Source organism: Aspergillus aculeatus (genome assembly GCF_001890905.1).
Source record: "Aspergillus aculeatus ATCC 16872 unplaced genomic scaffold ASPACscaffold_4, whole genome shotgun sequence".
NCBI lineage: Eukaryota > Fungi > Ascomycota > Eurotiomycetes > Eurotiales > Aspergillaceae > Aspergillus > Aspergillus aculeatus.
In genome coordinates this window covers 1,706,139-1,731,711 of record NW_017962979.1, presented here as the reverse complement: position 1 = coordinate 1,731,711, position 25,573 = coordinate 1,706,139, and the positions used below count along the sequence as shown (strand labels likewise).

Genomic DNA, 25,573 nt, shown 5'->3' with positions numbered 1-25,573 from the left:
AACATCACCGCTGGCAGGAGCTACAATCACCGCGAGCCCATCGCTCAAGGCGAACTGCAGCACATTCGCACATTTCCCAAACCCAAGCAGGGCCAGCAATTTGTCAGTGCAGCGCATCCTCGCTACAGCCACGAGCTCATTTGGGGTCCACCGGCTGGCATCGATGACGCCTTCACCCACAACGCAGATCGTGTTCACATCCCAGCCACTCCACCTGATAGACCAGATTACAGTGATCAGGAGTTGAAGGATGCTGGGGAGCTTCTTGCCTTCTCAACCGCGGCGACAGCGATAGAAGCAGTAGAGCGAGGTAAGTCCCCGGACATGATGATACTCACAGTCCGATACTCGATATTTAACAAGGTATACATCTCGCAGCCGGAGGTATTCCAGATAAAGGTCGCATTATCGAGGACGCGAGCGCATTGGCCGAGCAGGGAGTTGAGGAGTACAAGCAGGGCCGTGCTTTGGAAATTATCAGGAGTATGAATCCGACCCAGCATCAGGAACTCGCGAAGCACGGTGCTCTTCAGGTCGAAGCGGAAGGTATTGTGGCAGCCCGCGCTGCTGCGCGTCTCAACCACTTTCCTGGTTCCAGTCGCTAAGCGTAAGTGATCCCATCCCCTCGTTGGGATTCTCCGGCACGGATGCTTGCTTATGGTTCTCAAGCAGACACACGTCTTTCCTCTCAACGTCACCTATAGATTGGAGAAGCAGCCGTGGCCGAGCATGCTAGATCTAATTTTCGATATTAGAGCTGAATTTCATTAAATTTCTTGTTGGGTAGGGTGTTGCTTTTGATCGGAGATGGAACGGCTCGGGGATGATAAAGCGGCTGATGTGGGACGAGATATTATGGGGGTTTTTAGCTGCGTACGTTAGGTTCTCAGGTTCATCCTGCAAAGCTTCTTATCGCTACAGGATCTAGTAATAATGCGCAAGATAGCACTGAAAATGCAACGTTATTGTACAAAAAGGAAAGAAACAAGCTCCGAAAAGTAGAGAGGACGATGGGTTATAAGTACAACACAGGAGAAATTGAGGAGCCACTTCAAGCGGTACTGTGGCGGGGCCATACACATGCATTTCTTTCGTCAACGATCCCCACAATCCCTAGTCTCAGGGATTTGACAGAGAAAAGATTTAGGCCTTCTTGGCAGCAGCGCGAGCAGCCGCATACTGCTGTCTCAGCTGGAGTAGCTTAAATGTCCGGGTTGGGCGCCAAACACGGCTGCCCAGGACCAATACCCAAGTGAGCAAGAGGAGACTTCCCGCCTGGTGAGCGGAGGCCAAGGGTGTGGGAACCAGATAAAGCAGGGTCGAGATACCCAGACCGACTTGGCAGAAGGCAAAAGCGACCACGCCGTGAACGCCTCTGCGGGCCGAGCGGCCCATCACGCGGTTCACCCTAGGGACCTTGCTGTAAGCCCACAGGGCCATAATGCTGGTGAAGGTAGTCATTGCCAGGATGCGGTGGTCGAGCTGGACCAAGGAGGGGTTCTCCAGCATGTTGCGCCACCAGAGATCCGAGCGATCCTCACGCTGGGAATAACGGGCATCCAAGAGTTCCTCCTTGGGAGGGGTGAGTCCATTGCCCATGTAAGGGAACTCATTATAAATGAGACCGGCGTCGAGACCGGCGACAAGGGCACCAGACATGGCGGTAACGAAGACCAGGAGAGCCACACCGGCCACAGAGCGACGGAAAACCGTCAGGTGCTTGGAATGGAGTTTCTTAAGTTGCTTCAGGCCCTTGTTCACATCGGAGGCGAGGCGTTGAGAGCGCAGGATAGCGAGACCATTCCAGAGCATAGCAGTGTAGCAGATGAAGGCGGCACCAAGATGCGCGGTGAGACGGTACTGGCTGACGCGGGGGTGGCTGCCAGGGGCGAAAAGGTCTTCCTTGAGTCCAGACGCAACCATCCACCAACCCAGAAATCCTTGGAAACCGATCAAGCCTGCGATACCAGCAAGGCGCAGAGCCATGGGCTTGCTGACCTTCCTTCTGGCGACGAAGTAGATAGCCGGGAGCACGAAGGAGAGACCAACAAAGCGGCCCCAGAGACGGTGAATCCATTCCATGTAGTAGATTGACTTGAATTCGGAGAGCGTCATGTTCGGGTTCAGAAGCTGAAATTCGGGGGAGGCACGGTATTTGGCGAACTCGGACTCCCAATCTTCGTCGTTCATGGGAGGGATGGATCCGGTGACGGGGCGCCATTCTGTGATACTCAAACTATATACCAAGTCAGTGTAAGCCTCCGCGATCAATTGTTCAAAAGACACATACCCCGATTCCGTTAATCTAGTAAGGCCCCCGAATACAACAATACCAAAGACACTAGCGGCACTAGCCAACAGCCAGTAGGCGACCACCTTGTGAGTGAGGATGGGAAAGAACCGTTTCGGTGCTTGCTCGGGTGCGGCGGCAGAGGCAGCAGATTGAGCCTGGGCGGGCAGGGCGGGCTGCGAGGAACTGGCAGGCTTGGGAGATTTGGCAGACTTGGAAGACTTGGAGGACTTGGAGGCATAGTTTCTCAGACTAGAGGCAAAAGCGCCCTTGGCTCTGGCGCGCAGAGAAATGGTATTGAGTGCACTGCGAGCATTGTCCGGCGCAAAGAACTGCTTGCGCAAAGTGGAAGTGGATGCATAACTCTGAGTCCTAATGAGACATGGGCGGCAGGTGAAGAATTCCTTTGACAATCGGGGGGCAAGACTCCGCAGCAAAGGTGCGGAAGGCCCCAGGAACGCCATGGTGACGGGTGCCAGGAACAATTGGGACCTGATATGAATTGGGTCGCGGTGTTGATGAAAGTTGGCGGCCGATCAAAAGATCTTCGGAAGGCGGAGGCGGAGCGGCCGAGAGGCACCGTCCAATCAGATACGAAGGATTTGTCGCGAGTCAATCAGCCCATAGTTCGCTACTTGTTGACAGTTACTGGGTATTTGGATGAGCAATTTTTGTTTTTGAAATTTCTGTTATTGCTGCTTCGATAGTAGCCAGTGTGCGATTTCTAAAGCTCAGAGGTAAATTGATTGTAGTAAAGTTCTGTAGAAAAGGTTACTTATCCAGTGCAAGCCTTCTGGCCTCAGGCACAAAGTCTTAGACCCTGTAAACTACACCGTAGTGGCTTTTCTACTCCATACATGGTCTCAATCCGAATTTGTCTATTTCTATCTTGATATAGCTTAAGCACAAGCTACAATCCACAATCTGACAACCAGCTCAGAGGAATCACCCTCCATATCTCACTAATGGCTATTAGAAAGCCATCTCCTGGCCCTTGACAGTAACAAAACGACCACCAACAGACTCTCTTGTTGCGCCATCGATCTAAGTAGATAGCATGTTAGCATCGCCATGGCAGATAAGAAGCGATTGACCACAAACCAGCTTGACTATCCCGTCCGCACATTCATCGACCTCACTAAACGCAGAGTCCAGTCCAATACTCCTGGCAGCGGCATTGCCCATAGCGGTCTTGACGAATCTGCACACAACCAAGTCAATAAAGCAACACAATACATCAATACCATCACCAACACCACCCCCTCGTATCATAACATAGTATCCCCAACTCACCCCGGATGAATCATAAAGCTCACGAAGCCTGGATTCTCCACATGAATCTTCCGCGTGATCCAATTCGCCGCCGCCTTACTGGCGCCGTACCCACCACCGGGGAAGTACTCCTCATCCAGTCCGGCAATGCTGCCCATAAAACTGCTAATAGTCACGAACTTCGGCTGCTGCTGCTGCTGCTGGGAGCTCTTGTCCAGGGGCTTGAACACCGCCTGAAAAAGACGAAGTATGCCGACGGTGTTGACGTCCAGGTGGCGCTGGACTTTGGACAGCGGGACGTCTTCCAGCCGGTAATCATCATCATAGTAGCCCGCATTGGCAACCACAACGTCGAGGTGGTGGATGTTCTCCGCCTCCTGGAGGTGTCGGACGGCTTCGTGGGCGTCAGTGTCCGATTGAGCGTCGATCTTGACTAGGATGAGGCGGGATCCGTCGCCGGCGGGGAGGGCGAGGAGAGTGTGCGCTGCAGCGGCGGAGGGATCGCGCACGGCGGCGATAACGGTGCAATTGGGGCGCGAGACGAGGATCCTGGCAAGGCCGTAGCCGATTCCTGTGTTATTCTCGGTTGCACCATGGTCAGTATACATACAGAGGAGTGTGTGCGTCGAGGTACAGTACCCCAACACCAGCTCTAAGCGGGGGCAAGGGGAGTCGTGGCTCTTGCTTGCAAACATACCTCGACTTGCTCCTGTGATCAGATAAACGGTCGATGTCATGGCCATAATGGGACTTGAAGATATGTTTCTTGCGTGACTTGGATCTCTTTATGTGGTATTAGTAGAAGAGAAGATGTGGGCTAAGAGCACGTCTTATGGAGGAATATGGTTATATACTTCAAAACCTCAGCCGACTAGCGTTCTTATGGTTAGACTGTTTTTAGATAAGCCACGGATACGCACAGAACTACACCATGCTCCATAATGGTAACTACACCATGCTCCATAATGGTACGCCTGAGTGAACTGTCTCGAGACCGTCAGCCCTCGCTGCGAGTTCGTCGAATCTCCCTGGAAAAAAACTTATTCGCAAATGGTCCTAAACGGATACGCTCAAATCTGGACTACATGCAAGAAAATCTTTGCTGAAATCGTTGAAGCACTAGTTCTTTTGTTTGTACAAGACATGCCATGACGCAAAGCGCGAACTCCTAAGGCCACCCAACACTCTTTTCTTAGAGGGTCATTCATACTGAATCATGACTAATTAAGGTCCCAAAAGAAAAGGGCACGGAAGCAAGCAAGCAGATCTTGGGAGAAGTGAAGTTCGGATAAATGTGCGATCACATCTGGAGTTGATGTTCATGTCTAATCTGGATTTGTTGAAACTAGGTATGTGCAAAGTTGACGAATGCAAAGTCAAAGGAAGAAGCCTACTCCCAAACGTTGGAGAACAGATCATCAGCCCCGCCAAACCCGCCAGCCGGTTTGGAGGAGTTGGACGTATTAGATGTGTTATTAGAGGTAACGGTAGTCGAAGGAATTGGTGCCGCACTGGTCCAACCACCGAAGTCCTCGTCAGCGGCGACTGTTGGGGTTGGCTTAGACACCGCAGCCGACGACGTCGGCGCTCCCCAGCCACCACCAAGATCATTGGCGGTTAGGGTGTCCGGGATCTTCATCATTGAAGATGCAGCAGATGGTGCCGGAGCAGGAGCAGGCGTACTCCAGGCATTGCCTCCCCACGGGTCAATGCTGGACGGCGGAAGCGCACTAGCAACGGAGGCCGTTGAGGGCGAGAAGGCCGGTCTCGGTGCTGGGGCAGGCGCAGGGGCGGGAGTAAGGTTGAACGCAGATTTCAATTCATTCTGTGAATTGGGAGCAGACACTGGAGGCGGGGGTGCAGCGGCCTTTGGTGGAGGGGAAGAGAAGCCGAGCAAATCATTTGAGAATGAGGACGACGGTGGGTTGGGCTTAGACGGAGCCGCGGAAGCGAAGCTAGTAAATCCCGAATCAAAGCCATTCGAAGAGAAAGACGCATTCCGGGACTGGGGCTTCGCTGGTGGCAGAGTAGGAGAAGTAAGGCTGTCGAACAAACTGCCGCCTCCCCCAGTACCGATGGAGAGAGTAGGTGAAGAGACCTTTGGAGCCGCTGGGGTAGACTTCATGCTGGCGAAGTTTGCAAGATTGGCGAATGGCGAAGGCTTCTCAGCCGGTTTGGCAGGCGGGGGAGAAGTGGTGGAGGGGATGCTCAGCCCGCTGAAAGCATCGGTCAAGCCACCGAAGTTGGATGATGACGCCGACTGGGGCGGCGGGGAAGTCAGATCTCCAAAGGAAGACGTGCGTTCATGCTGCATCGGAGCAGGCGTTGGCTTCGAATAAAGGGACAGGATAGATTGCTTCAGGTCCGGGCGAGACATTCCTGTTGAACCAGTAGGGGTTGATGCAGTGCTGGCCGGACGGCTGGTTGGCGCAGGCTGTGTGCTGCCGAAAAAGTCGAGTCCCAACAACGAATCTCCAGGACGGGAAGCAGGCTTAGCAGCGGGCGCAGACTGGGGCTGCTTGGGAGTCGATCTAGTTGCAGGCTCCGTTGTACTGGGCCGCGCGGGAGGAGAGATATCGTCACCGAAGAGGTCGACGGAAGCTTGAGGACGATGATGGACGGCAGGTTGACTGGCCGTCGCCACCCGCTGGGATGCGGAGCGCTCAAGTTTGGCCTTTTCCTGGACAACTGCGAGGGGCTGGTGAACACGGAAGTCAGTTATTGATCCAAAACGTGAGGTACTCTCCTAGTCCCTTACCACGTCGTCATCACCATCACTTAGGGTTGAGGGATCAGGCATTGGACCGTCCATGACCCATCTCTTCGACTCATACTTGGTTCTGATGAAGTTCTCAATCTTCCTGTTGTTGTCGTGGTGTTTGTCAGACACGATATCTCCGCGAGCGATGGAGGGGTTCCGCTTACGCTTCCGAGGGGACGTGGCCGGGCGCCAACTTGGCTTCCCAATATCTGTCGGTGACATTCGAGCCATCTGTAAGTCAATGCGATCTCAGAGAGAGCGGGAACACAAACTTGTTTGCCCTAGCATTGCCCCATTTCACAACACTCTGAAGTTGTTCATCCGTCCATGAATCTAGATCCACGGACTTGACCCGACTGATATGCGTGCCCATGCCCCGGTGAATTCCCGAGCAACGGATACAGATGAAAATACCCAGATTCCATGATGCCCACCGCGGGTCTATAGTCAATGTATATTAGCCTTGTCGAGCATTTTCAGATTTTCTTGCATTGAGTGCACAGTGCAGGGTGAAAGAGAAAAGGGCCGATGACCCCAAAAGTTCCGGAGGGTGGTCACATACGCTTGTTGCGCTTGCAATCAGCACATGTCTTATTTTGTTCGAGTTTCAGCAGGCTCTTGATAACCTGTTGGTTTTGAGCAGCCTGAGACGGCGTGGCGCGTCGAGACATCACAGCGGAAGTCGCGATATCAATCAAGAGGCCGGGGTAAAGTAACAGGACTCAATAAAGGAGTTCAAAGGGAAGTTGAATCACGGACGTCAATCGGCACCAAGTGGCGGGATGCGGTGGGCGTCGGCCTGAGGCATGAAGGCGGTGAGTACCCAATCTGGTCCGCTACACGTGCCAGATCAGCTTTCGATATTTCCGAGATCACATGACATGCATATCTATAGCTACATAGCTACAGTGAATTTGCAATTATCCAACGTGCTTTGTACACGGGCTCGTAGGTGTCTGCGAGTGTGCAATCCGACGAACCGCTGTACTCTGTTACTGAGACAAAAAAGGTTATACGTTCTCACAAGCACATGGTAACATAATTCTGGATATCCCACGGCTATTTCCCCACTTAGGAAGCGCATTGTAGTACAGTACAGTACATCATTGATTCTGTTGTAGATCTACGACAGTGTAGCAGTTTATCGGTGAAATATTAGGCGAGCTAGAAATGAAAGAAAAAAACAGAGAAGAGCAGTTGTATTCAAAAGCTATCGTGTTGGCTCGGCAAATTACATCAGAGTCCCTTATGCAGTCGATAAAGTCCCATTTTCCATGAGCTCCATGCCAGAGCTCTGACCAGCCCTCGAGACTGAAAGCCATCAACCAGCGGTTGCTCACAGACTCCAACCTACCCAAACTCTGGGGCTCGAGAGCAGTATACAATCACTCCAGACTACCATCACCCACGCATCGCGCCAACGGATATGTCTCGCCCAAGCAAGTCGTCACCACTCCCTTAACCCAGGACAGCGTCCCTCCCTCAAGGCTGAAGCTCGCGTCGTTGAAGGAATCCGCCTGATAATACTCGTATTGCCCGCTCCCCGGCTGGCCAGTGAAGACATAGCCTCTCTTCCGATGGGTCAATGGGTTGCTCACGATCGCTCCCCACTTGTTGGCAGGGATGGTCATGGTGACGGTGCCAGTCACCGTACTAGTTGTCGTGTCCTGGTAGCTGATGCTGGTGGACGCAGACAGGAAGTCCTTGACGAGAGTGAAGTCGGCGGACGCGCCTGTGGTGATGCTATTGGCGATCGACTGGCCAGCCTGGATGGCCACCGTGGCGGTGGCCTGGTTGGCGTGCACGATGGTCGACATGGCCACATCCCATCCGAGGAAGTCGAGATCAGGGAGCGGAATGATGAGCTCCGTGCCGGATCCGCGCTTCGTGATGTTATGTGGGGAGGCATTTATTTCGATCAGCCGTGGGAAGGCGCTATCGGTTGCCTCCGGAGAAAGGAAGGTGAGGCCTTGCAGGTGCGAGGCCAACTCAGCCTTCTTGACAGTTGTTGTGGTGCCATTGCTCAGGAATATGACCGCCTCGTCGGGGCCACAGACAGCGGGCTGGGAGGGAATGGCCGTCGCAAGACATAGCGCTGCAAAAAAAAGTGGAAAGTGAGGAAGAGCCTTCATGATTGATTGGAGTTATATGCGAAAGGGGAAAAAACCATGAAAGTGATAGGCAGTGCAATCTTGAATGAGCTGTATCTTTGAACAATGAAGACTGGCAGGTATTTATATGCACGCATTGTGTACACAGGTAGTAGCTATCACGTTTGTCAAATCTCATAGAAACCATACACTGGGCTCTACAGAATGTGGTCCTTACCGATCATCAGAGTTAAAGGACTCCGTTGGAGTGCCGCTGGGAACGATCAGCACGAGGTCAATCCTCCGAGAAAGGGCCGAAGGAATCAGGGATCGACAGGCGTCGGATGCAAGAGATAGATCGAGTATTCCATCAGACGCTGCATGATGCTGGACTACACGAACCGCTCCCGGGCCCACTCACGGAACCTTAATAGATGAGTTTGTTTCTCCGCCATTTCAACGGTCCCGGAAATATCGGGTGCAATTATTCGTCCGATGCTGCAGCCAAGTGATCGTCGGTTTTGGACTTAGGCTGAGACAGGAGATGCATGTTTATACATAGTCCTCAGGCCCAGATTAGGCGGCAGGAAGGTGAGACCTGATCTATCAGCGAGGAAGAACGAGTCCGACTCTCCCCATTAGCTGTCACAAGAACATTTTCAAGGATATTGTGATCATCACCGTCGATAGATAGAAGGACCTTGGCAAGTAGTCTCGACATCGAGAAATGTGCTCTAACGAGTGGTTGCAACTCAATTTGCGGAAGAACATCGGAAAATTCGACCATGGCAAAGGATCGTTTGATGCGAACTCTGATGACCTTCAGTGATTGCTAGGGTTGTGGAGGCGACAGAATAACCATATATTGAAGGACGTCCTATTCTCCTATACGACAGTGGCAGAGCGCAACGCGGAAATCACCTAATATCTATCAGTCTCTCTGCCTTGCATATCCACCAACTTGCACAAACCAACGGAACAATGAAGCAATTTATGACTCTGATTGTGGCTATCATGGCCACAGGGTAAGACCAGCCAATTCCCTCTTAGACTTCCCAACACTCCATCACTAATTGTCGGCAAGAGCCGCGGCCGACCTCCACTACACGGGGCTTTGCTACGATTCTCCCGGCCAGGATGTGGTAAGTCGAGCTTCACCATCTCCTCCAACTAGGAACTTCTGAATATTCTGACCCGGAATGAACAAACCATAGAAAGTATTCAACAAAGCCGCCACAGAGAAGGCCTGCACATATTACAAGAACCGTAATACCGGCAGCAAGCAATGGGACCAGTGCCCGGACTGCACGCTCGAAAACGACCAAAGCCTGCTCTACTACTGCAAGTCCGAGGGTCAACACATCGGGGGTGATGAGTTGTCCTATTACTGTGGTCTCGCCGGAGCAGCCGGTAGTCTAGCCTGGTAAAGGGTTGATGGAACCCCTCCGAGTTGTTGGTTTATACAGTACACAAGCCGAATCAGGTTGTACATGATTGCGATATATTGTAATAGTATCATCATCTTAAAACTGTAATAGTGTCAGAACATCCCAAAAGAAAAATTTCATCCTCCCCTGAGACATTCCCAAACCAATGCCCCCAGACAGCCAAAGCTCTCACCAAAACTCCCTCACCTCCCATGATGATGTAGTTATTTTCCCTCTTTATCCTCCGCAAACCTCAAACTCACACTGTTCACACAATGCCTCTCATCCGTGGGCGTCGGATACCCCTCGCCCTTGAACACATGGCCCAGATGCCCACCGCAGTTGCTACACACGATCTCCGTGCGCTGCATCCCAAACGAACTGTCGGTATGTCTCGTCACGGCCCCCGGCAGGGAATCAAAGTACGCGGGCCATCCGCACCCGGACTTGAACTTGTGGGTCGCCTTGTAGAGGGGCGCATCGCACCCCGCGCAGTGGTAGATCCCCTGCGCCGCGAAGTGCTGGTCGTATTCGCCCGTGCCGGGCCGTTCGGTGCCCTTTTCGCGGAGGATGCGGAATTGTTCTTGATGCAGAAAAAAAAGTCAGTGTTGTTTTGGGAGGGGCAGAAGAGAGATTGTTTGGTTTGGGGACACTGGAGGGGACAGGCAGTTGAATAATCACCTGGGCTGAGGACGGCGCGCCATGCGTCGTCACTGCGCTGATCGGGGTAGGACATGCTGCCGCTGTTTTCGGATTTGCTGCTGGTTGTGAAGAAGGAGCTGAGGAAGGGGATTGCCGGGGCGGCTTGGAGGGTTCGGGGGCTAGAAATGGGGAAGGGGAATAATCGGAAAGAGGAAGAAGATGAAGGTGGAGGGTGGGAGCGGAGGGGTAGATTGAAGGTGCGGAGAAGTGTGGCCAAGCGCTGGAATCGCATCAGGAGATGGTGGAATGATGCAACGGCAGAAAGCGAGTCAATGGATCTTCTGTTCTTTTCTTTCTTCGTCGATAAAATCTTTAACAAAAACAAGAACGAATGTCTGGGGAAGATGGAGGAAGACGATGTGAGGTCTAATCCATCTTATCGATCTTCTATGCCGATGTTCGCCGCCGTCTCCAATTTACCGCAGCTTTTACGTCATCCGCACTGTGGAGTTATCGGTCAATATGACATACTCATAAAACGAGCATGGTACTCTTATATAATCGCATTTTATTATACAGGCGATTGCCAGACTGTCGTATGTTCTATTTCAAGCTTATATCTTCATCTAACCAGATTCTAAGTCGAAACACCTGAAATTTCTCCCATAACGCCTTCCGTGCGGTAGATAGATCCAAGCGCCAATAGATGAACAACCCCAGGGTATCTTCGCAAGAACCAAAACATTGCTGCACCAGACAAGAATCTATCAACGTTGTTTCATGACACCAACGACCGTAAGAGAGCCCTCGCCTACTTCCACCCTCCATCCGTCTCGCACCAGCATCTTGCCAACGGCCGGACCTAAGCGGGATGTGCCATCGTGGCTGTGACGGCCCTTTCCGGTGACGATGTGGAAGCCTCCCTGAGCCCTCTCATAACTCGATCCTCCCATGAGCTTGGTGTCACCCAACGATTCCCACCAAGCAGAGACTCGTTCGCGGCTGATGCGGACGGCATCCTGCACAGACACTCCGTGGAGGTCAAGCCTGTTTGATGTAGACTGTCGGTCAACGAGAGCGTCCGCTGCAGCCGCGGCATTGCGCTTCGCCAATTCCAGATGGTCTCGGCCAACAGAGGAATAGTACGCAGCAGCCCCTCCCATCAATCGATCAGACTTTCCACGTCTATATGCCGTTGACGCCTTGGAAAATGCCTCCGCTCCCGCCGAAAAATGAACGTGTGCTGCACTTTTCACATTTTCCAGATTATGGGCGAAGCGCGGTCCGGGGTTTCGGGGTTCAGCCACTTCATCCTCGTTATCCAGGGGAGGAAGGGTTGATGTGATTTTGATCAGTTCAGACAAGGGGGCCCGTGACGTTTCAGGAACAGTCAGCATGACATCAGCTAGCTCTTTGGCTGCAGAGGGTATTTGCCGTGTAATGATGAGTAGTCCCGCAAATGTATCAGATGTAATCGTAGGGAACTGTTGTGTTAGTTCAGACACCTGGGCAGCCAGCAGCTCATCAATCTCGAGGCAATCCTTGGCTTCAGGAGCATATGTTTTCGCCAGTGCCTGTATCGTGGTTGGCAACGAAGCCCCGTTGGCATGGTATGCCGACCGGATCCTTTCTTTGGGGAGGACCGCCGATGTAAGCGAGTATATGAACTCGACCTCCTTCTCCGCAGTTGCCCATATATTTGAGGTGGTGGAACTCATTGACAGAGGTTCGCCGCAATTCGAGGCCCGAGCGTATTGGTCCCGTGCAATGGCCTTCCCCTTCGGTTTACGCCTGCGACCTTTTTTTCTGACGGCTTCGGCACCCTGAAACCCATCCACGCCCTTTGGAACTGCGACTGTGATGCCATCCTCATCAGGGATCTGCTCATCAAAGAAGACATAGTTTAATAGCTCGTCCATGGCGCGATCGACATCACCACCGGCCTTCTGGAGTGTGTGCTTTATGGTAAAGCGATCTGTGGACCGGAACATCTCCGACAGATAGGCGATTTTGTCCTCATCAGTCGCGCCGTGAAGCGAAAGCGTTCCATCCGAGCGGACAATATACGACACATGACTCTTTCGCCCATTAGCGCTAGGGTCGTCCAGATTGAAACCAGACATGCCGGAAGTCAAGCTGGTAAGATCGGTCTCGCGCGAGGGCATCGTATCGGTGTGCGATGGCGAGCGCTCGCACGCCCCATCCATGTCAAAGCCGTTACCATCAGGACTCAATCCGCTGGTCCCAGAGGGATCAAACGGCAGATCCTCCTGCTCCCAAGCGGACAGTCTAAGTGCGTCTAATATCCCACGAAGTTGTTCCACTTGTGTTTGATCCGTTAGATCAAAATCCGATGCAATCGCGGTGAGTAGAGCTGGGTCCAAGGGAGGGCAGTATGCCTTTTCAAGCTCCTGGGCAACCAGTCAGCCATTAGCTATAAATCGTCGATAACCACAAACGAAGACGTGGAGTTAACGAGTGGATATGCATCTCCGCGGTAAAATTACCTGTAGAGGGCTATCGCTTTGGTCTGCCATGTTTGCGGATTTTCAGACACGAGCAGGTTCTTGTTATTTCCTTTCAATACATTTGTCTAAGTTCACAAACACGATCTGCTGGTAATCAGTTCACGAATTAAGAAGCGACAGTGTGTTGAGGGGCACCGAAAAGAAGGATGACTAAATCAAATGTTTGACATCATCTGGTCCTTCCGCCCTCGTTGCTGTTGTGTTATCGTGGATCACGTGCTTATCAGCCGAGGCTATCGAATGATAACCAAAAGCGGAAATGCACAGATCACCCGCCGTCCGTCTATGGGACTACCAGCAAGCACACACCAGCCCATCAGAGCTAATCAGACATACAATGCAATATAAAAGTGCGTATAGTAGCTAATAAGTTCTTAGAAGCAACAATAGAACGGCAGAAGAATTTCCCGAACAGTATGTGCAATATAAAAGCCTCCGAGTGGAGAAATGTGGTATAGTCTAATTATCGTTATAGCGTATGTTTATCGGCTTATTTATACTTGGCCATGAACTCGGAGTGGAACTTCACAATCCGCTGGGCCCAGTCTGTTCCAGGAGCCAAGAATGTCGTGCGGAAGTGCAGCGTGTTCTCCTTCTGTCCGAACCCGGAACCTGGAACCACACAGATACCGGTGGCATCAAGGAGCTGCAGGCAGTAGAACTCGTCTGCAGCCCGCTTCTCTGCAGCGGCAACCTCGATGGCCTTAGGCGGGAGGTTGATAGTGGGGAAAAGGTACATGGCACCCTATCGATAAGTTAGAAGGGTTTCGTGATCTGCGGGTATATGGGCCGGAGCTTACCTGGGGTTCTTGACACTCGACTCCCTCCATCTTCTGGAAGGCTTCGTAGAGGGCCATAGCACGGCTTCTCAGTCCATCCTTGATGCCGTTGTATTCCTTCTGGTACAGCTCGTAGCTAGGCTCTTGCTCCGTGGGAGGGTTCACCATCAACTCGACCAGGCACTGACCAATGACAGGCGGGCATAGCATGATGCTGACATACTTGTAAATCTGGGCTGCGACCTCGGGGTCGAAACCCACGAGCTCGAAGTAGCCACCGCGATGACCGCACTCGCCAACCATGCCCTTAGAGACACTGTGCAGGGAGACCAGCTCCACGTTGTCATACTTGCCGGGCACCTCCTGCTGCAGCTGACGGAGTCTCTTCTTGAAGGAGATGAACTCGCCAGTGAAAACATTGGTCTGGTATACCTCGTCGGCAATGACCACTAGTCTCTCCTCAGCTGCAACGTCAAGAACGCTCTTGATGTCTTCGGCACTGAGAGAAGCGCCGGTGGGGTTACCCGGGTTGATAACAACGATAGCACGAACATCAGTGCCAGCGGCCTTGGCCTTTGACAGGTTCTCCTTGATCGCATTCACGTCGGTACCCCAAGCCTTTTGCTCATCGAGGAGGTAAGGAACACACTGCGCATCCAGCAGAGACAGAGTCGCCGTGTACAGGGGGTATTGAGGGATGGGGACAAGGACTCCGGCGGCGGGGCCATCACAGATAATGTTGAGGATCGTGCTTACACCCGATGAAGCACCAGCGGTCAAGTAGAGATCCTGGGGGTTAGCAGGAAATCCATCACGCTGCTCGATGAACTTGGCCACACTGTCCCGAATGACCGGTGCACCTTGGCTGTGACTGTAGGCACCAACGCTCTGAACATCCGCGAGCAAAACCTTGGCCCGGTCAATAACATCCTGTGGGTATCCAAAGTAGGTTCGGAGAAGTTCCGGGTTTTCCAGCAACACGGGGTTCTCAAGAAGACTCAGGACTTGACGGAAGAAGGTGATGGGCTTCTGGTCCAGCTGTTGCGGGTTACCGATGTTGGCGAAGATAACGCTGTCGAACGGCAATGACTTATCCCCCTGAGCCAATCTCACGCGGTATTCCTCTGCCTTGGTAGCAATCTCACCGCGAACGGCATATTTGGCAGCCTTGACGTGGGGGTTGATGTTGTCCAAGGTCAAACGACGGGAGGAGACGGCGGTGAGAGTGCGTCTGGTGGTATGCGCCAATGTCGTTTGAGTCTGCATGGTCGAGTCTGTAATGTAAGGGAGGGAGTGATTAGCAATGATGGGTTGGGAGTTGGGGCAAGATCGTAACAAAGTGATTCATCCGCCAGGGATGAAACTGTCACCCATTTGTATCCGGGGCGGGAGATGAGACAACCCCAGTACATGCACTACCGAGTCATAGATGTCACGGGATGCGCGAGACGAGGGCGACTGACAAGACCCGAAGATCAATCGGGGAGGGATGGGAGGGCGTGTGAGGGGTTAGGTACGGTATATCGCGCAGGGTAGTCAGTGGTCACCGCCGAACATGTCCAATAATAGGGACCGCGGGCATAACCACTTAAGGCCCGAACGGAAAGCCAATACAACAACCACCAATAACGGGCTCATGAAAGACCAAGAGAAATCGACTCACCCGGGGAGACTCTGGGGATTCCCGCGGCTAGGCTTACCCGCGAGGAGAAAAGGCGCGGGGCCTGTTGATGGCACGACAGCCATGCACCACTACTCGGCCGGGAAACTGAGCATCGCAGCGGAGTTGCCCGCAGGTGCGAGGCAAGTTTAAATTGCCAGCTCATGATCAGATCTCAATTTGCTCGATTCAACACTGAATTTAACCAATGGGACTGTGAAGGCACCTCTCCACCAACCGTTCGGGTGGACTCGTAAGGGGCCAAAGAAAGAGTCAAGACCTAGTCTAGGACTAGAAGAAGGTGCACTGCGGTGACTGACGGTTGACTGAATCACAACAATAACTCGGGATTCAAGACCCCAAGCAAGAAAAAAAACGCGGGAAATCCCCTTGGGCGGTGAGAGTCTCGGACTCCATGATTAGATGAGTCAGCTGCCTTATCTTAGCTCTCTTGATCTCCACTCTCTGATAGGAATAAACAGATAGGGAATCCAAAACATTCATTGAGATGTGATGAAGGGTGGTTGAAAGGTCTGATCTACCGGTGGTTTTTGATGGAAGAGGAGAAGTGTAAGAGGACAAATACAATACCCCAGGTACTAGACATTAGTGTCACGCTTGTGACATCAGGGACACCCTCGCTCCCTCTTGTTCCACCGACCAACAGCGAATCCCTGGTCAAGAATCAATTCCATGGCAACTCATCATCCCACACTTGCGCCGGAGCTTCCCGACCGTCGGCAATTTTCCCGAGACAAGAACAGGATAGGGCAGAAAGAGAACTGACTGTTTGTCAATGACTTTAACTGCATGTATGCTCTCATGATTGAGTTGCCATTTCTCCCTTCGAGAAAGCAATCTCGTCAACTTGTCTCAGATCCGCCCCTGGACCCATTAGGGCCGGTCCCTTCTGGTCCCTGTTCGAGCTTAGAGAGATGGATGGATGGATAGGCAATTATCCCAGTCTGCCGACACAGTCATGGTGGATACTAGTACCAAAAGCCATCTCTTACAACCTACCATGTGGACCCTTGAAAGCCACACGGACTATTTATTGACTGCACAACTACGAGCAAAATCTCACCACTGTCTCCGGCCGCCGCTTAACAACGGTTTGCCGATCAATGTTCGAGGTCATTTTCTCTCGCGTCATTAGAATTATGATACAGCAGCCTCGCTTGTTTTGGCTCTAACATGGCTGGATCTAACATGGCTGGATGGTAAAGCTGGGTCAAGTTGGTAAAAGAGATGATATAGATAAATCACTGGAACCTCTCATCTACATAATCATGAACCACATGGCGATTGACAAAGCCATATCTACGATTTAGCTGCGTTCACTACCCCTCAAACGCACGGCCTGGCCATACTTCTGCAGCTTCGTGATCAGGGCATCACCGTGCTTGACCACATCCGCGTACTGTTTGTTCTTGTCATCCGGTCGGTTCGTTTCAATGATACCATTGACCCGGTCAATGGTGCATGCGATGCGGTTGCTGGCGATGAACTTGGCAAGATCCCTGCAATCGCTGGTTAGCGCTGCTTACCCGAGCACAATAGATAAGATACTCACCGATCCAAGAAGTCTACCGTCACACCGAAGTCGCTCGCCATGCTGTTCAGCCCAACAACGCGATAGCTTTGAAGAAGCTGTTGGTATGCACGCAGTCTCATTTCCCTCACAAACCAGGCGCGGTGTTCGTAGAGGTAACGATCCTGAGTAAGGAAGTTGTCTTCCACCGCCGCCAGAGACACGAAGAAGGACCGGTAGTTGCCGGTGTAAAGACTGTCAACCAGGTGAGCAAGAGGCGTGAAGTCGACAGGGGTTTCCGCCTCCGCTTGGACACCAGAGCCGCCACCCAAGGCAGTCAGGTTGACTGCGGTCGTGGCGGTACCCGGGGTGACCCGCGAAACTGTAGCGTCCTTCATCTCTTCATCTTGAGCGCCGGGCCCGGCTGATGTTTCACCGGTCAGAGCGGCCAATCGATCTTCACCAGATCCAAGGATAGCCTTGATCTCGGGTGCGTCCACAACCTTAGCCTTGAAGTCGACTCGTTTCAGTGAATGAGAGCCAGCTAAGACTGAGTAAATGACTAAAGCAGAGTAACTGCAGAGTTCATAGCTGGTGAAAGTGGACAGACTGTCAAGCAGAAGAGGCGCAGCTTCGTTGTAGGAACGGATGGTGAGTAGGTGTAGACCCTTGTATGCCTTCAAACGATTCCGCCGATCCCAGTCACCACCGCTCTCAATGAGGGTGTTAGCTCTTTCGATGTTCTTCTTAACAGACAAGGCATCTCCGAAGAAGAGGCCGATGCGGATCATAGCGAGCATCAAATCAATCTTGGTACCAAGGAATGTCGTTTTCTCGAGGAGGGTTTCATGAGACTCGATAGCTTTGTCCTAAATGCTTTTGCATCAGCCTTGTGACTTGGAGATGGTAATGAAGACCCTGGAGCTTGAGTAACACACCTTATCTCCCACCCGTGCCCAGAATTCAGCACGTTTACCCCGTGCGGCGAGCACCTCAGTCTCTCCGGCTGCTTCTTCTGCCTCATCCTCCTCTTTCTGGAAACCCTCCAGCTCTTTCCGGTTATCTTCAACCAACGACTGGTACAGGGATTCGTCCCATGGGAAGTCGATTTTCTGGGATGACTTCCGGGAGGCAAGCAGGTTCGACGTAATCGCGGACTTGGCTGAGTGCTGCGCAACTCCCTCGCCAGAGTTATTCAGGATACCTTCAACGGGATGAGCAAGATGGCGGTAGAATGGGGCCATTTTTCGCTCTGTGATGGCATCTTGAATTTTCTTTAGTGATGTCTGTCGCACCGTTTGGGGGCATGCTGGGTTGGAGATGTTGAAGACATGTTGGGCGAGAACGAGATCGGGGTACTTTATGTACTGCGGATCGGACCCCATATTGGCGGTAAAGATATGAGCAAGAAACCGGAGATGATTTAGTGGGGTAGTACACTGTTGAGAGAGCTAGATAGAAGAGGCTGAATGTTCGTTGTCCAAGGTATCTGTTGACAGGATGATGAACGGAGGCGGATACATCACCGATGGACCGTAGCTGACCCGAGCTCAGCTGGAGAAATTATTCTTCCGGTACCGATACGGGCTCTCCACCTTCATACCGGAGAAATCGAATTCTGGGTTAATTACTACTATATACAGTACTTTGATTAAATCCAATAGACATGCTTTCATTCGATGCAATACTGGCGATCACTGACTTTTGAAGTCTTACAGGGCTCAGAAAGCTATATCAGATTGACAACTTACCTCGAATCACTTTCTCTTTTCCTTGCAAGGCGAATAAGAAAACGGGGCTCAAATCACGGTACAATAACACAGTATTGATAAAGAGTATGAACAGTGAGCACAACCCCAGCTAGTAGTCAATGGTACCCGTATTGAACAGTCCATGGTTTTTCTCGTGACTCCTGATTATTCTGGTGCTATTTGTTCACCACTGCATCTCCATGAGTCCCAAGATCCTAATTACTGGCCATGGCAAATACTATGTGTTGTCCAGCATTGGGGTCTGCAGTACGCAATATATATATGATCCAGGGCCTTGGTGAAGAATATTTCTCGTGCCCACCTAGTCTTATTGATCATTGATCTCAAGCCTGCATCGGGAAGAATAGAAGAGTTATTCAACCGACTCTGTAGCCTCAATCTCAGCTCTTAAGCTACTACATCCATACTGATGTTCTACTAATCTACTAGTGTAGTTCATATAGGCTTATCGGTGCTTATAGCTTATTGCAGCCACCAATTTGTGGTTGGTCTTCTTGCCAATATACTTGCATAATCGCAGGGCTTTCGTAGATGAACTAACGCTAGTTGTACCTGAGGCAGGTGAGCCGGTGAAGGAGGCCCTATAAGTACAATCACATGGGAAACAGGCTATAGAACCTAGCTAGTACTCAACGATGGGCCACCGGAATTCTCGAATACAACATGCGATTCGATAGGATTCGACAAGACGCAGGTGGAGCGTCTTCAACTTTCCATTTTGGTTCAGTTGGGCGGCTGAAGACGGGGAAGTTGAAGGGAGGCTTGAAGTGCAACCCCACTCTTCCACCGCTTGACCCGCGGTAATCAAGCGCTAAGGCCCGCTAAGGAGGAGGGGCCATTCGGAGTACATCCTGGCGATTTCGCTCAAGGTTCGAGCAACCTGGATGGATGGTGGCACTGGAATAGCATGGATCTGGTAGGAATCCGGATCTCTGTGGCCTTGATGTGCCCTCATCACGAGCGTCTTTTGCTTCCTCGCCTGTAGAAAGTTTTTTCCCCCTCCTTTTGCCTTCCTCTCACACCTTGTCTTCGCATCCGTCCTTGCTATCTTGTTTTTTTTTACCCAATTTGAGGGGCCTCTATACTATATTTGAGAATCGACCTTTCGAACTTGCACGTGCTCACTTTTCCTCCTTGCATCGACTTGTTCTTCAACGGATAGTTGCACCACGCCCTCAACTGCCCCTTGCTTACTTCAAACATCCCTTTCTGTACGTGACCGTTTTCCTGCAACAACAACAGAATGTCAGACGACAAAGAAAAAGGAACCGTAGAGTCGAAGACGGATATCGAGGCAGATGTCCAGGCACCGGTCGATACAGTCTCAGGCTCTCGTGAGGCACCTTTGGATGCAAATCCGGAAGGCAAGAGTCGTTGGGAGCGCAGTTGGCCCACTATTGCTTGTGGTGCTGGGCTTTTTTCTGATGGATATCTCAATGGTGTATGTGGACTCTTGACCTTGATGCATGATTCTTTGCCTCCATCGGCTTGATGCTCGGATTGGTTTTGCTGACCACGTCTCCAGATAATCGGACCTGTCAACACCATACTCAAGAGACTTTATCCGACTGAATATGCCAACTCGCCCGCAAGCCAGAACGTTTCATCGATCACTTTTGCGGGAACAGTGGTTGGCATGCTGATATTTGGATACACAAGTGATCATTGGTCACGTAAATGGTCGTTGATGATATCCACTATCATTCTGTTCATCTTCGCTGCTTTATGTGCTGGTGCATACGGCTATAACAACAGTCACTATGGCCTGTTTGCCGCATTGACAGCCTACCGTTTTTTCTTGGGAATAGGAATCGGTGGGGAATATCCAGCAGGAAGTGTGGCCTGCGCCGAGAACACCGGGGAACTGAAGCAAGGTCATCGAAACCGATGGTTTGTTATGTTTACCAATTTTCAGATTGACTTTGCATATGTCATTTCTGCATTGGTTTCCATGATATTGGTTCTGATTTTCACTGAGGATCACCTACGCGCAGTGTGGCGTGTTGGGTTGGGATTGGGTGTAATTCCCCCTCTTAGTCTGATGTATTTGCGATTGAAGCTTGAAGAGCCTGAAGAGTTCGACCGAGAGCGCATGCACACTTTCCCTTTATGGCTAATTGTGAAGTGAGTACTACTTTTATCATTCTATTATGTTGTCCCATATCTCCTCTCCAGCGGTCTTTCACTAATCACCGCAAGCCGCATACGCGTTGACTAATTCCTCCACAGATTCTACTGGAAGCGTTTAGTCAGTTCCCTTCTTCTTTCTATGAGGTAAAAGGTGTATGGCTAACCGCAGCAAGGCTGTGCTCTCCCTCATCTGGTTCCTGTATGACTTCTCTTCCTATTCATTCAGCATATACTCCTCAGACTGGTTAGCCATTATCCTAGGGGATAGTGCTCCCCTTTGGAAGAGCTTCGGTTGGACTACTTTGACCTACACATTCTACATCCCAGGATCCTTTCTTGGTAGTCTGTCCAGTGACTGGATTGGGCCCCGCAATACTTTGGCTATTGGCGTACTTTTCCAGGGTATCGTTGGATTCATCATGTCCGGCTGCTATGAGTATCTTTCGACCCCAAAGAATGTGGCGGCATTTGTCGTGGTCTTCGGGTAAGGCGATTGGACTACTAGAGTTTCTGTACATTCACTGACGTGGCCCACTAGAATCTTTTCCAGCCTTGGGGAATTCGGTCCCGGCGATAACATCGGCCTTTGTTGTGCGAAAAGCAGCGCAACCGCCGTCAGAGGTCAATTCTATGCCATCGCTGCTGCTTTCGGAAAGATCGGTGCTTTTGTGGGCACTTATGTGATTCCAATCATACAGAAAAACGCCCCAAACCCAGTCCGCAGCGGGCAGGATCCGTTCTTCGTCTCGAGCTCCCTGTGCATCTTCAGCGCGGCGTTGGCATACTTCCTTTTGCCACAGATTGGCCAGGTATGTGATCACTGCTGGGTCACTTTTATCTTGATAATACTGGGTTAGGTTCTTGTGCTAACCTCATTTTGCTTTCGCTAGGACACAATCACCGAAGAGGATGCTAAATTCCGTGCTTATCTCGAGTCTCATGGATATGACACAAGCCTGATGGGGACCCATGAGAGGCCTGAGGAGCAGTAAGCTACATTTTTGACCCTGCACTGACCTTTCAACGCGTATGGTGGGCGCACTATCACCCAGCAATAACCTTGCCCACTGAGTGCCATTCATCCCTATGCTTGCACAATATTTGCAGCCCATTTGACGCCCTTTGCGACATTTAGTCTTGATGAGCCCAAGCGACGAATGCAGCGAGCCGATCCACACCTAAAAAACTTAGAGAGCGAACCCAAGCAACAGATTGAGCGAACGATGCCCAGAAGCGCGAAATGGTAGATGACATTTGCTGCGGTCACCGCAACAACATGGCTCAGACCGATGATTCATGTATTTATGGATACAAACCTAATGACCATCATGTCCTCCATGTAGTATATAAAGGATTGCTGACTAATAATCAAACAATGGCAACCGGACGAGCTCTTATACTTCTTTAGGCCGTTCAGGTGAGGTCTGGCCCATAGCTGGGTGGTAGTTATAGTTTATGCTGTATAGCAAAAGTCACCCCGCAATGAAGCTGATCGTTGAAAGTGGTCAGTAATCCAGAGAGCTGTGGAGATTACAGAGTCATGCCGTTATGGCCTTTGGGGGGCAAAAATGATGTGAGATGAGAAGCCGACAAAAGAGTCTCGTGACCAGAGCACACATGACGAGTCGGTGGTCAAATATTGGTCTACTACCGTTTTGTTATCAGAAGCACCGAGCAACCGAGGTTTGTTGAGTGGGCGGGCAGAGCACAAGACGAACCCTTCCTTCTCTCCCGCCCGTCGATCCCCGGTCATTTACCGACCCCAGCATCCATCATTCATCCCACCCTCTCTTCCCCATCGCTTCTTTCCCAGAACTTATTCTAGTCCTCTCCCCTCTCCCCTCTTCCCCATCTACTTGTTGCTTCTCCGTGTGACGTGTAACATCGAACCTCAGATCCTCCGTCCTTCATCTATCAGCTGGCCTGTCCTCTTTCACATACCGCATATCTCTCCACGAACTGACAGCTGCCGGAATCCATCTCCCGCTATCGGCCGACATCCTCCTCCTAATCTCAACGCACAGAGATTCCCATCTTGAAAATGGTTGCTGACGCCCTGGTCTATCACCCTGCTGTGGCGCATTATCTGCGCTTTGTTGCGACGACTGGTATGTGAGATGCGTCCATTGTATAGTGCTCAGACATGTTTCTATCGCGTGAAGCTCGGAATTGGGGAGCCGCAAGTTCCCGACCTCGCTTCCCCATCATCCGTTGACTTGAGCATTCATGCTACCCTGGTCTAGCGCGTGTCTGTTTTTCTGATTCTAACCATTTTTTTGAATCACAGTTGGTCGCGATAAGATCCTCCGCACCCTGCAATACTTCTCTCGTTTCTATGCTTGGTACTTGTACCGCACCAACCGCCCGCAGTCTGCCATCGATCCCTATAATGCTATCAAGAAGCAGTTCGGAACCACGCGTAAGATCCTCAGAATCGGAAAGTTTGTTGAACACTTGAAGGCTGCCGCGCTGGCCTCCGACAACAAGAACCCGATCGACCCAGTACTCCGCTACCTTGCTGTTGGTCGGCAGCTTGGTTATGCTGGGTACTTGTCTCTTGATACCATCACGGTTGTGGACGCGATTGGTGTGCGCAAACTTGCTTCCGTGAAACGACTGCAGGACTCGGCCTATCGCTCGTGGATGGCAGGACTGGCGTGCAGCGCTGTTGCTGGTTTGTATACCCTCTTCCGGCTGAGGGAAAAGGCGAAGACCCTTGATCTTAAGGAGGGTGAGGGTGTTGTGGAGGCGAAGAAGCTTGAAAAGTATGTGAATCCGTAACGAGACTGTCTGGTCGGGTTTTAAATTGAACGCTAACATCTTTGTCTAGGGAACGCTCCACGGCTCGTATTCAGCTGATCTCCGACCTGTGCGACTTGACTGTTCCTGTGTCTGCTCTTGGTCTTGCTGCACTTGATGATGGTCTCGTTGGTATTGCAGGAACGGTCAGCAGTTTGATTGGTGTCTGGTCGCAATGGCGAAAGACTGCTTAGACAACGGATGCTAAGTTCTCCCCGCAAAGGCTTCAAGTAAGCGTGGAATTTGAGGTTAGCCGCTCAACATCACCGAATCGTCTTCCCTCTTCCAAGTTTACTTGTCACCGAAAACGCGTGCTGAGTAAAGGCGTGAAGCCAGGGAGATTTATTATTCATCTTCGAACATAGGAAAGCCTGGGTTTTGTGCACTGGAGTATTCCCAGTTGAGATTCTGCCCTGCAACGCAGGCTTCTGTTATTACCATATGTGTAGCCTAAGATTTATCCCCCTTTCTTGCGGTCAAATGAAGCTTTGAACCGTGAAGCCACAAGAGTCCTCCGATTCTGCGATTCTGCGATTCTGCGATCGAAAGAGATCGTGTACATATTGTCCTTTCCTGTTTAATGTGTATATATTATAAATATCCCGACTTGTCATTGGATCACCGAATATGGTGAAAATACCGCTGTGGTCCAGAGTTGCAGTCCGCAAGGTGCTCGCGGGGTTGCGGCTACTTGCAGCCAGTGACTCCTGACTTGGTTCTCGAAACCATCTTCTTATCATCGACCATGTCAAACCCGACAATGGCTGAAATTGCACGAGACTCCCGGCAGGCGTCGCTTTGGCTGGAGCCTGGATGCTAGATGTGCAATCTGTCAGAAACATGAGTGGCTTTTATCGGGATCTGCGCCAGGACGCCCACGGGGTGTCTTATCCAGACAATCTATGTCTTTTGATGACACTAACCCAGACGAGAGTCAGCCAAAGCTCTTTAAAGGACGATGCTCAACGTGCAAGTGGGCTATTGGACAAGGAGAGTGATATATTGGACGCCAAAACAATATCTCCAAAGCATGTCCCGCTATCGCAAGGCCTTGTTGTCATCATCGAGTTGTCCTAAGTTCGTTATTTGTCAATCAGTAAGACATGGACCTGAGACGCAAACTGTCATTCTCATGCAGGCATACTTACGCAATCTGGTTTAGATTCTCCCTTGACTCCTTGTTTCGCCCTGTGATCCTTACTGGAACTGAAATGTGACACCACCGATTTGGGCCTTTCTATGCACTCGAATTGCAAACCAAACAGTCAGATTTACAAAGGGTTACGCCACCTGCCGGCTTGGCATATACCTGTCCGATTGAGAAGATCTGACTTTCTACTATTGTCCGTTTCCTGATTGTGCTAAATCGATAGCCCGTCACGAACAAGCAATTCTTTGGATATCCGCATAACAACCCGAGAGTCTAAACATGCTGGCATGCACGCTTACAGCTTATTGATAATGACTGGCATGACGACCTACGTACATTAGAAAGAGATACGCCGATTATGGCGAGCAAGCGCGGTCAAGCTTTGCAGCAGCATTGCTTCCTGCAAGGGAGGCGTATGGCGACCCACAGCAATCGCACCAATCTAAGTGTGAGAGATAACACACAGTGCCCCTCGATTCTTTTACAGGGATATCAAAAGGCAGCAGGTCTAAATGTGGTGCTGTGTGAGATGTTTGCCCTAGGACCTTCCGCGTCGCTCATCAGATTCTAGTTGAATTGTGGTGCCTCCTTATACAAATACCTCCTGATGCACATGCTATTTTCAGTTGCTTGACTATTGAGATCCGCTTACGTCAAAATCTCAGCAAGAAGCTCATTCTATTCGTCAGACACTCTCTGTTGCTGGTCGAACTATAAAGGTGCTTCTCAAGGCACGGGCGCC

General features: G+C 51.2%; 11 protein-coding genes across 11 annotated transcripts; 3 read left to right on the top strand and 8 right to left on the bottom strand.

The window, feature by feature from the left end:
- Positions 1-781: 781 nt before the first annotated feature.
- Positions 782-2,803, bottom strand: cox15 (cytochrome c oxidase assembly protein cox15). Its single transcript, XM_020195888.1, has 2 exons — positions 2,291-2,803; positions 782-2,236 (listed from the first exon to the last, which is right to left on the bottom strand). Exons 1-2 carry the CDS (start codon positions 2,752-2,754, stop codon positions 1,144-1,146), a joined length of 1,557 nt encoding a protein of 518 aa, XP_020058749.1. The 5' UTR covers positions 2,755-2,803; the 3' UTR covers positions 782-1,143.
- Positions 2,804-3,154: 351 nt separating this feature from the next.
- ASPACDRAFT_76784 (uncharacterized protein) lies at positions 3,155-4,299 on the bottom strand (the record flags this gene model as incomplete). The annotated part of the gene is made up of 4 exons (XM_020204791.1): positions 3,155-3,334; positions 3,392-3,491; positions 3,584-4,133; positions 4,260-4,299. The coding sequence occupies 4 exons, from the start codon at positions 4,297-4,299 to the stop codon at positions 3,263-3,265; spliced, it is 762 nt and encodes a 253-aa protein (XP_020058748.1). The 3' UTR covers positions 3,155-3,262.
- Positions 4,300-4,701: 402 nt separating this feature from the next.
- On the bottom strand, positions 4,702-7,047 carry ASPACDRAFT_76782 (stromal membrane-associated protein). Its single transcript, XM_020204790.1, has 5 exons — positions 6,886-7,047; positions 6,596-6,764; positions 6,488-6,532; positions 6,321-6,423; positions 4,702-6,260 (listed from the first exon to the last, which is right to left on the bottom strand). Exons 1-5 carry the CDS (start codon positions 6,992-6,994, stop codon positions 4,953-4,955), a joined length of 1,734 nt encoding a protein of 577 aa, XP_020058747.1. The 5' UTR covers positions 6,995-7,047; the 3' UTR covers positions 4,702-4,952.
- A 460-nt stretch (positions 7,048-7,507) lies between these two features.
- On the bottom strand, positions 7,508-8,624 carry ASPACDRAFT_115266 (uncharacterized protein). Its single transcript, XM_020195887.1, has one exon. It carries the CDS (start codon positions 8,453-8,455, stop codon positions 7,709-7,711), a length of 747 nt encoding a protein of 248 aa, XP_020058746.1. The 5' UTR covers positions 8,456-8,624; the 3' UTR covers positions 7,508-7,708.
- An 803-nt stretch (positions 8,625-9,427) lies between these two features.
- Positions 9,428-9,840, top strand: ASPACDRAFT_41230 (uncharacterized protein; the record flags this gene model as incomplete). The annotated part of the gene is made up of 3 exons (XM_020200915.1): positions 9,428-9,438; positions 9,498-9,555; positions 9,628-9,840. The coding sequence occupies 3 exons, from the start codon at positions 9,428-9,430 to the stop codon at positions 9,838-9,840; spliced, it is 282 nt and encodes a 93-aa protein (XP_020058745.1).
- Positions 9,841-10,064: 224 nt separating this feature from the next.
- ASPACDRAFT_25355 (peptide-methionine (R)-S-oxide reductase) lies at positions 10,065-10,576 on the bottom strand (the record flags this gene model as incomplete). Its single annotated transcript, XM_020199326.1, has 2 exons — positions 10,065-10,423; positions 10,522-10,576. 2 exons carry the CDS (start codon positions 10,574-10,576, stop codon positions 10,065-10,067), a joined length of 414 nt encoding a protein of 137 aa, XP_020058744.1.
- Positions 10,577-10,895: 319 nt separating this feature from the next.
- ASPACDRAFT_76781 (Smr domain protein) lies at positions 10,896-13,098 on the bottom strand. The gene is made up of 2 exons (XM_020204789.1): positions 12,990-13,098; positions 10,896-12,893 (listed from the first exon to the last, which is right to left on the bottom strand). Exons 1-2 carry the CDS (start codon positions 13,017-13,019, stop codon positions 11,250-11,252), a joined length of 1,674 nt encoding a protein of 557 aa, XP_020058743.1. The 5' UTR covers positions 13,020-13,098; the 3' UTR covers positions 10,896-11,249.
- Positions 13,099-13,500: 402 nt separating this feature from the next.
- ASPACDRAFT_25258 (putative alanine aminotransferase) lies at positions 13,501-15,615 on the bottom strand (the record flags this gene model as incomplete). The annotated part of the gene is made up of 3 exons (XM_020199315.1): positions 13,501-13,755; positions 13,811-15,049; positions 15,463-15,615. The coding sequence occupies 3 exons, from the start codon at positions 15,613-15,615 to the stop codon at positions 13,501-13,503; spliced, it is 1,647 nt and encodes a 548-aa protein (XP_020058742.1).
- A 965-nt stretch (positions 15,616-16,580) lies between these two features.
- Positions 16,581-18,418, bottom strand: ASPACDRAFT_76777 (proteasome regulatory particle lid subunit RPN7). Its single transcript, XM_020204788.1, has 3 exons — positions 17,919-18,418; positions 17,023-17,849; positions 16,581-16,969 (listed from the first exon to the last, which is right to left on the bottom strand). Exons 1-3 carry the CDS (start codon positions 18,363-18,365, stop codon positions 16,777-16,779), a joined length of 1,467 nt encoding a protein of 488 aa, XP_020058741.1. The 5' UTR covers positions 18,366-18,418; the 3' UTR covers positions 16,581-16,776.
- A 1,577-nt stretch (positions 18,419-19,995) lies between these two features.
- On the top strand, positions 19,996-21,874 carry ASPACDRAFT_41225 (putative MFS phospholipid transporter (Git1); the record flags this gene model as incomplete). The annotated part of the gene is made up of 6 exons (XM_020200914.1): positions 19,996-20,193; positions 20,278-20,876; positions 20,982-21,000; positions 21,056-21,366; positions 21,421-21,691; positions 21,773-21,874. The coding sequence occupies 6 exons, from the start codon at positions 19,996-19,998 to the stop codon at positions 21,872-21,874; spliced, it is 1,500 nt and encodes a 499-aa protein (XP_020058740.1).
- Positions 21,875-22,812: 938 nt separating this feature from the next.
- On the top strand, positions 22,813-24,301 carry ASPACDRAFT_76776 (PEX11 family protein). Its single transcript, XM_020204787.1, has 3 exons — positions 22,813-22,990; positions 23,170-23,647; positions 23,713-24,301. Exons 1-3 carry the CDS (start codon positions 22,924-22,926, stop codon positions 23,873-23,875), a joined length of 708 nt encoding a protein of 235 aa, XP_020058739.1. The 5' UTR covers positions 22,813-22,923; the 3' UTR covers positions 23,876-24,301.
- Positions 24,302-25,573: the final 1,272 nt, after the last annotated feature.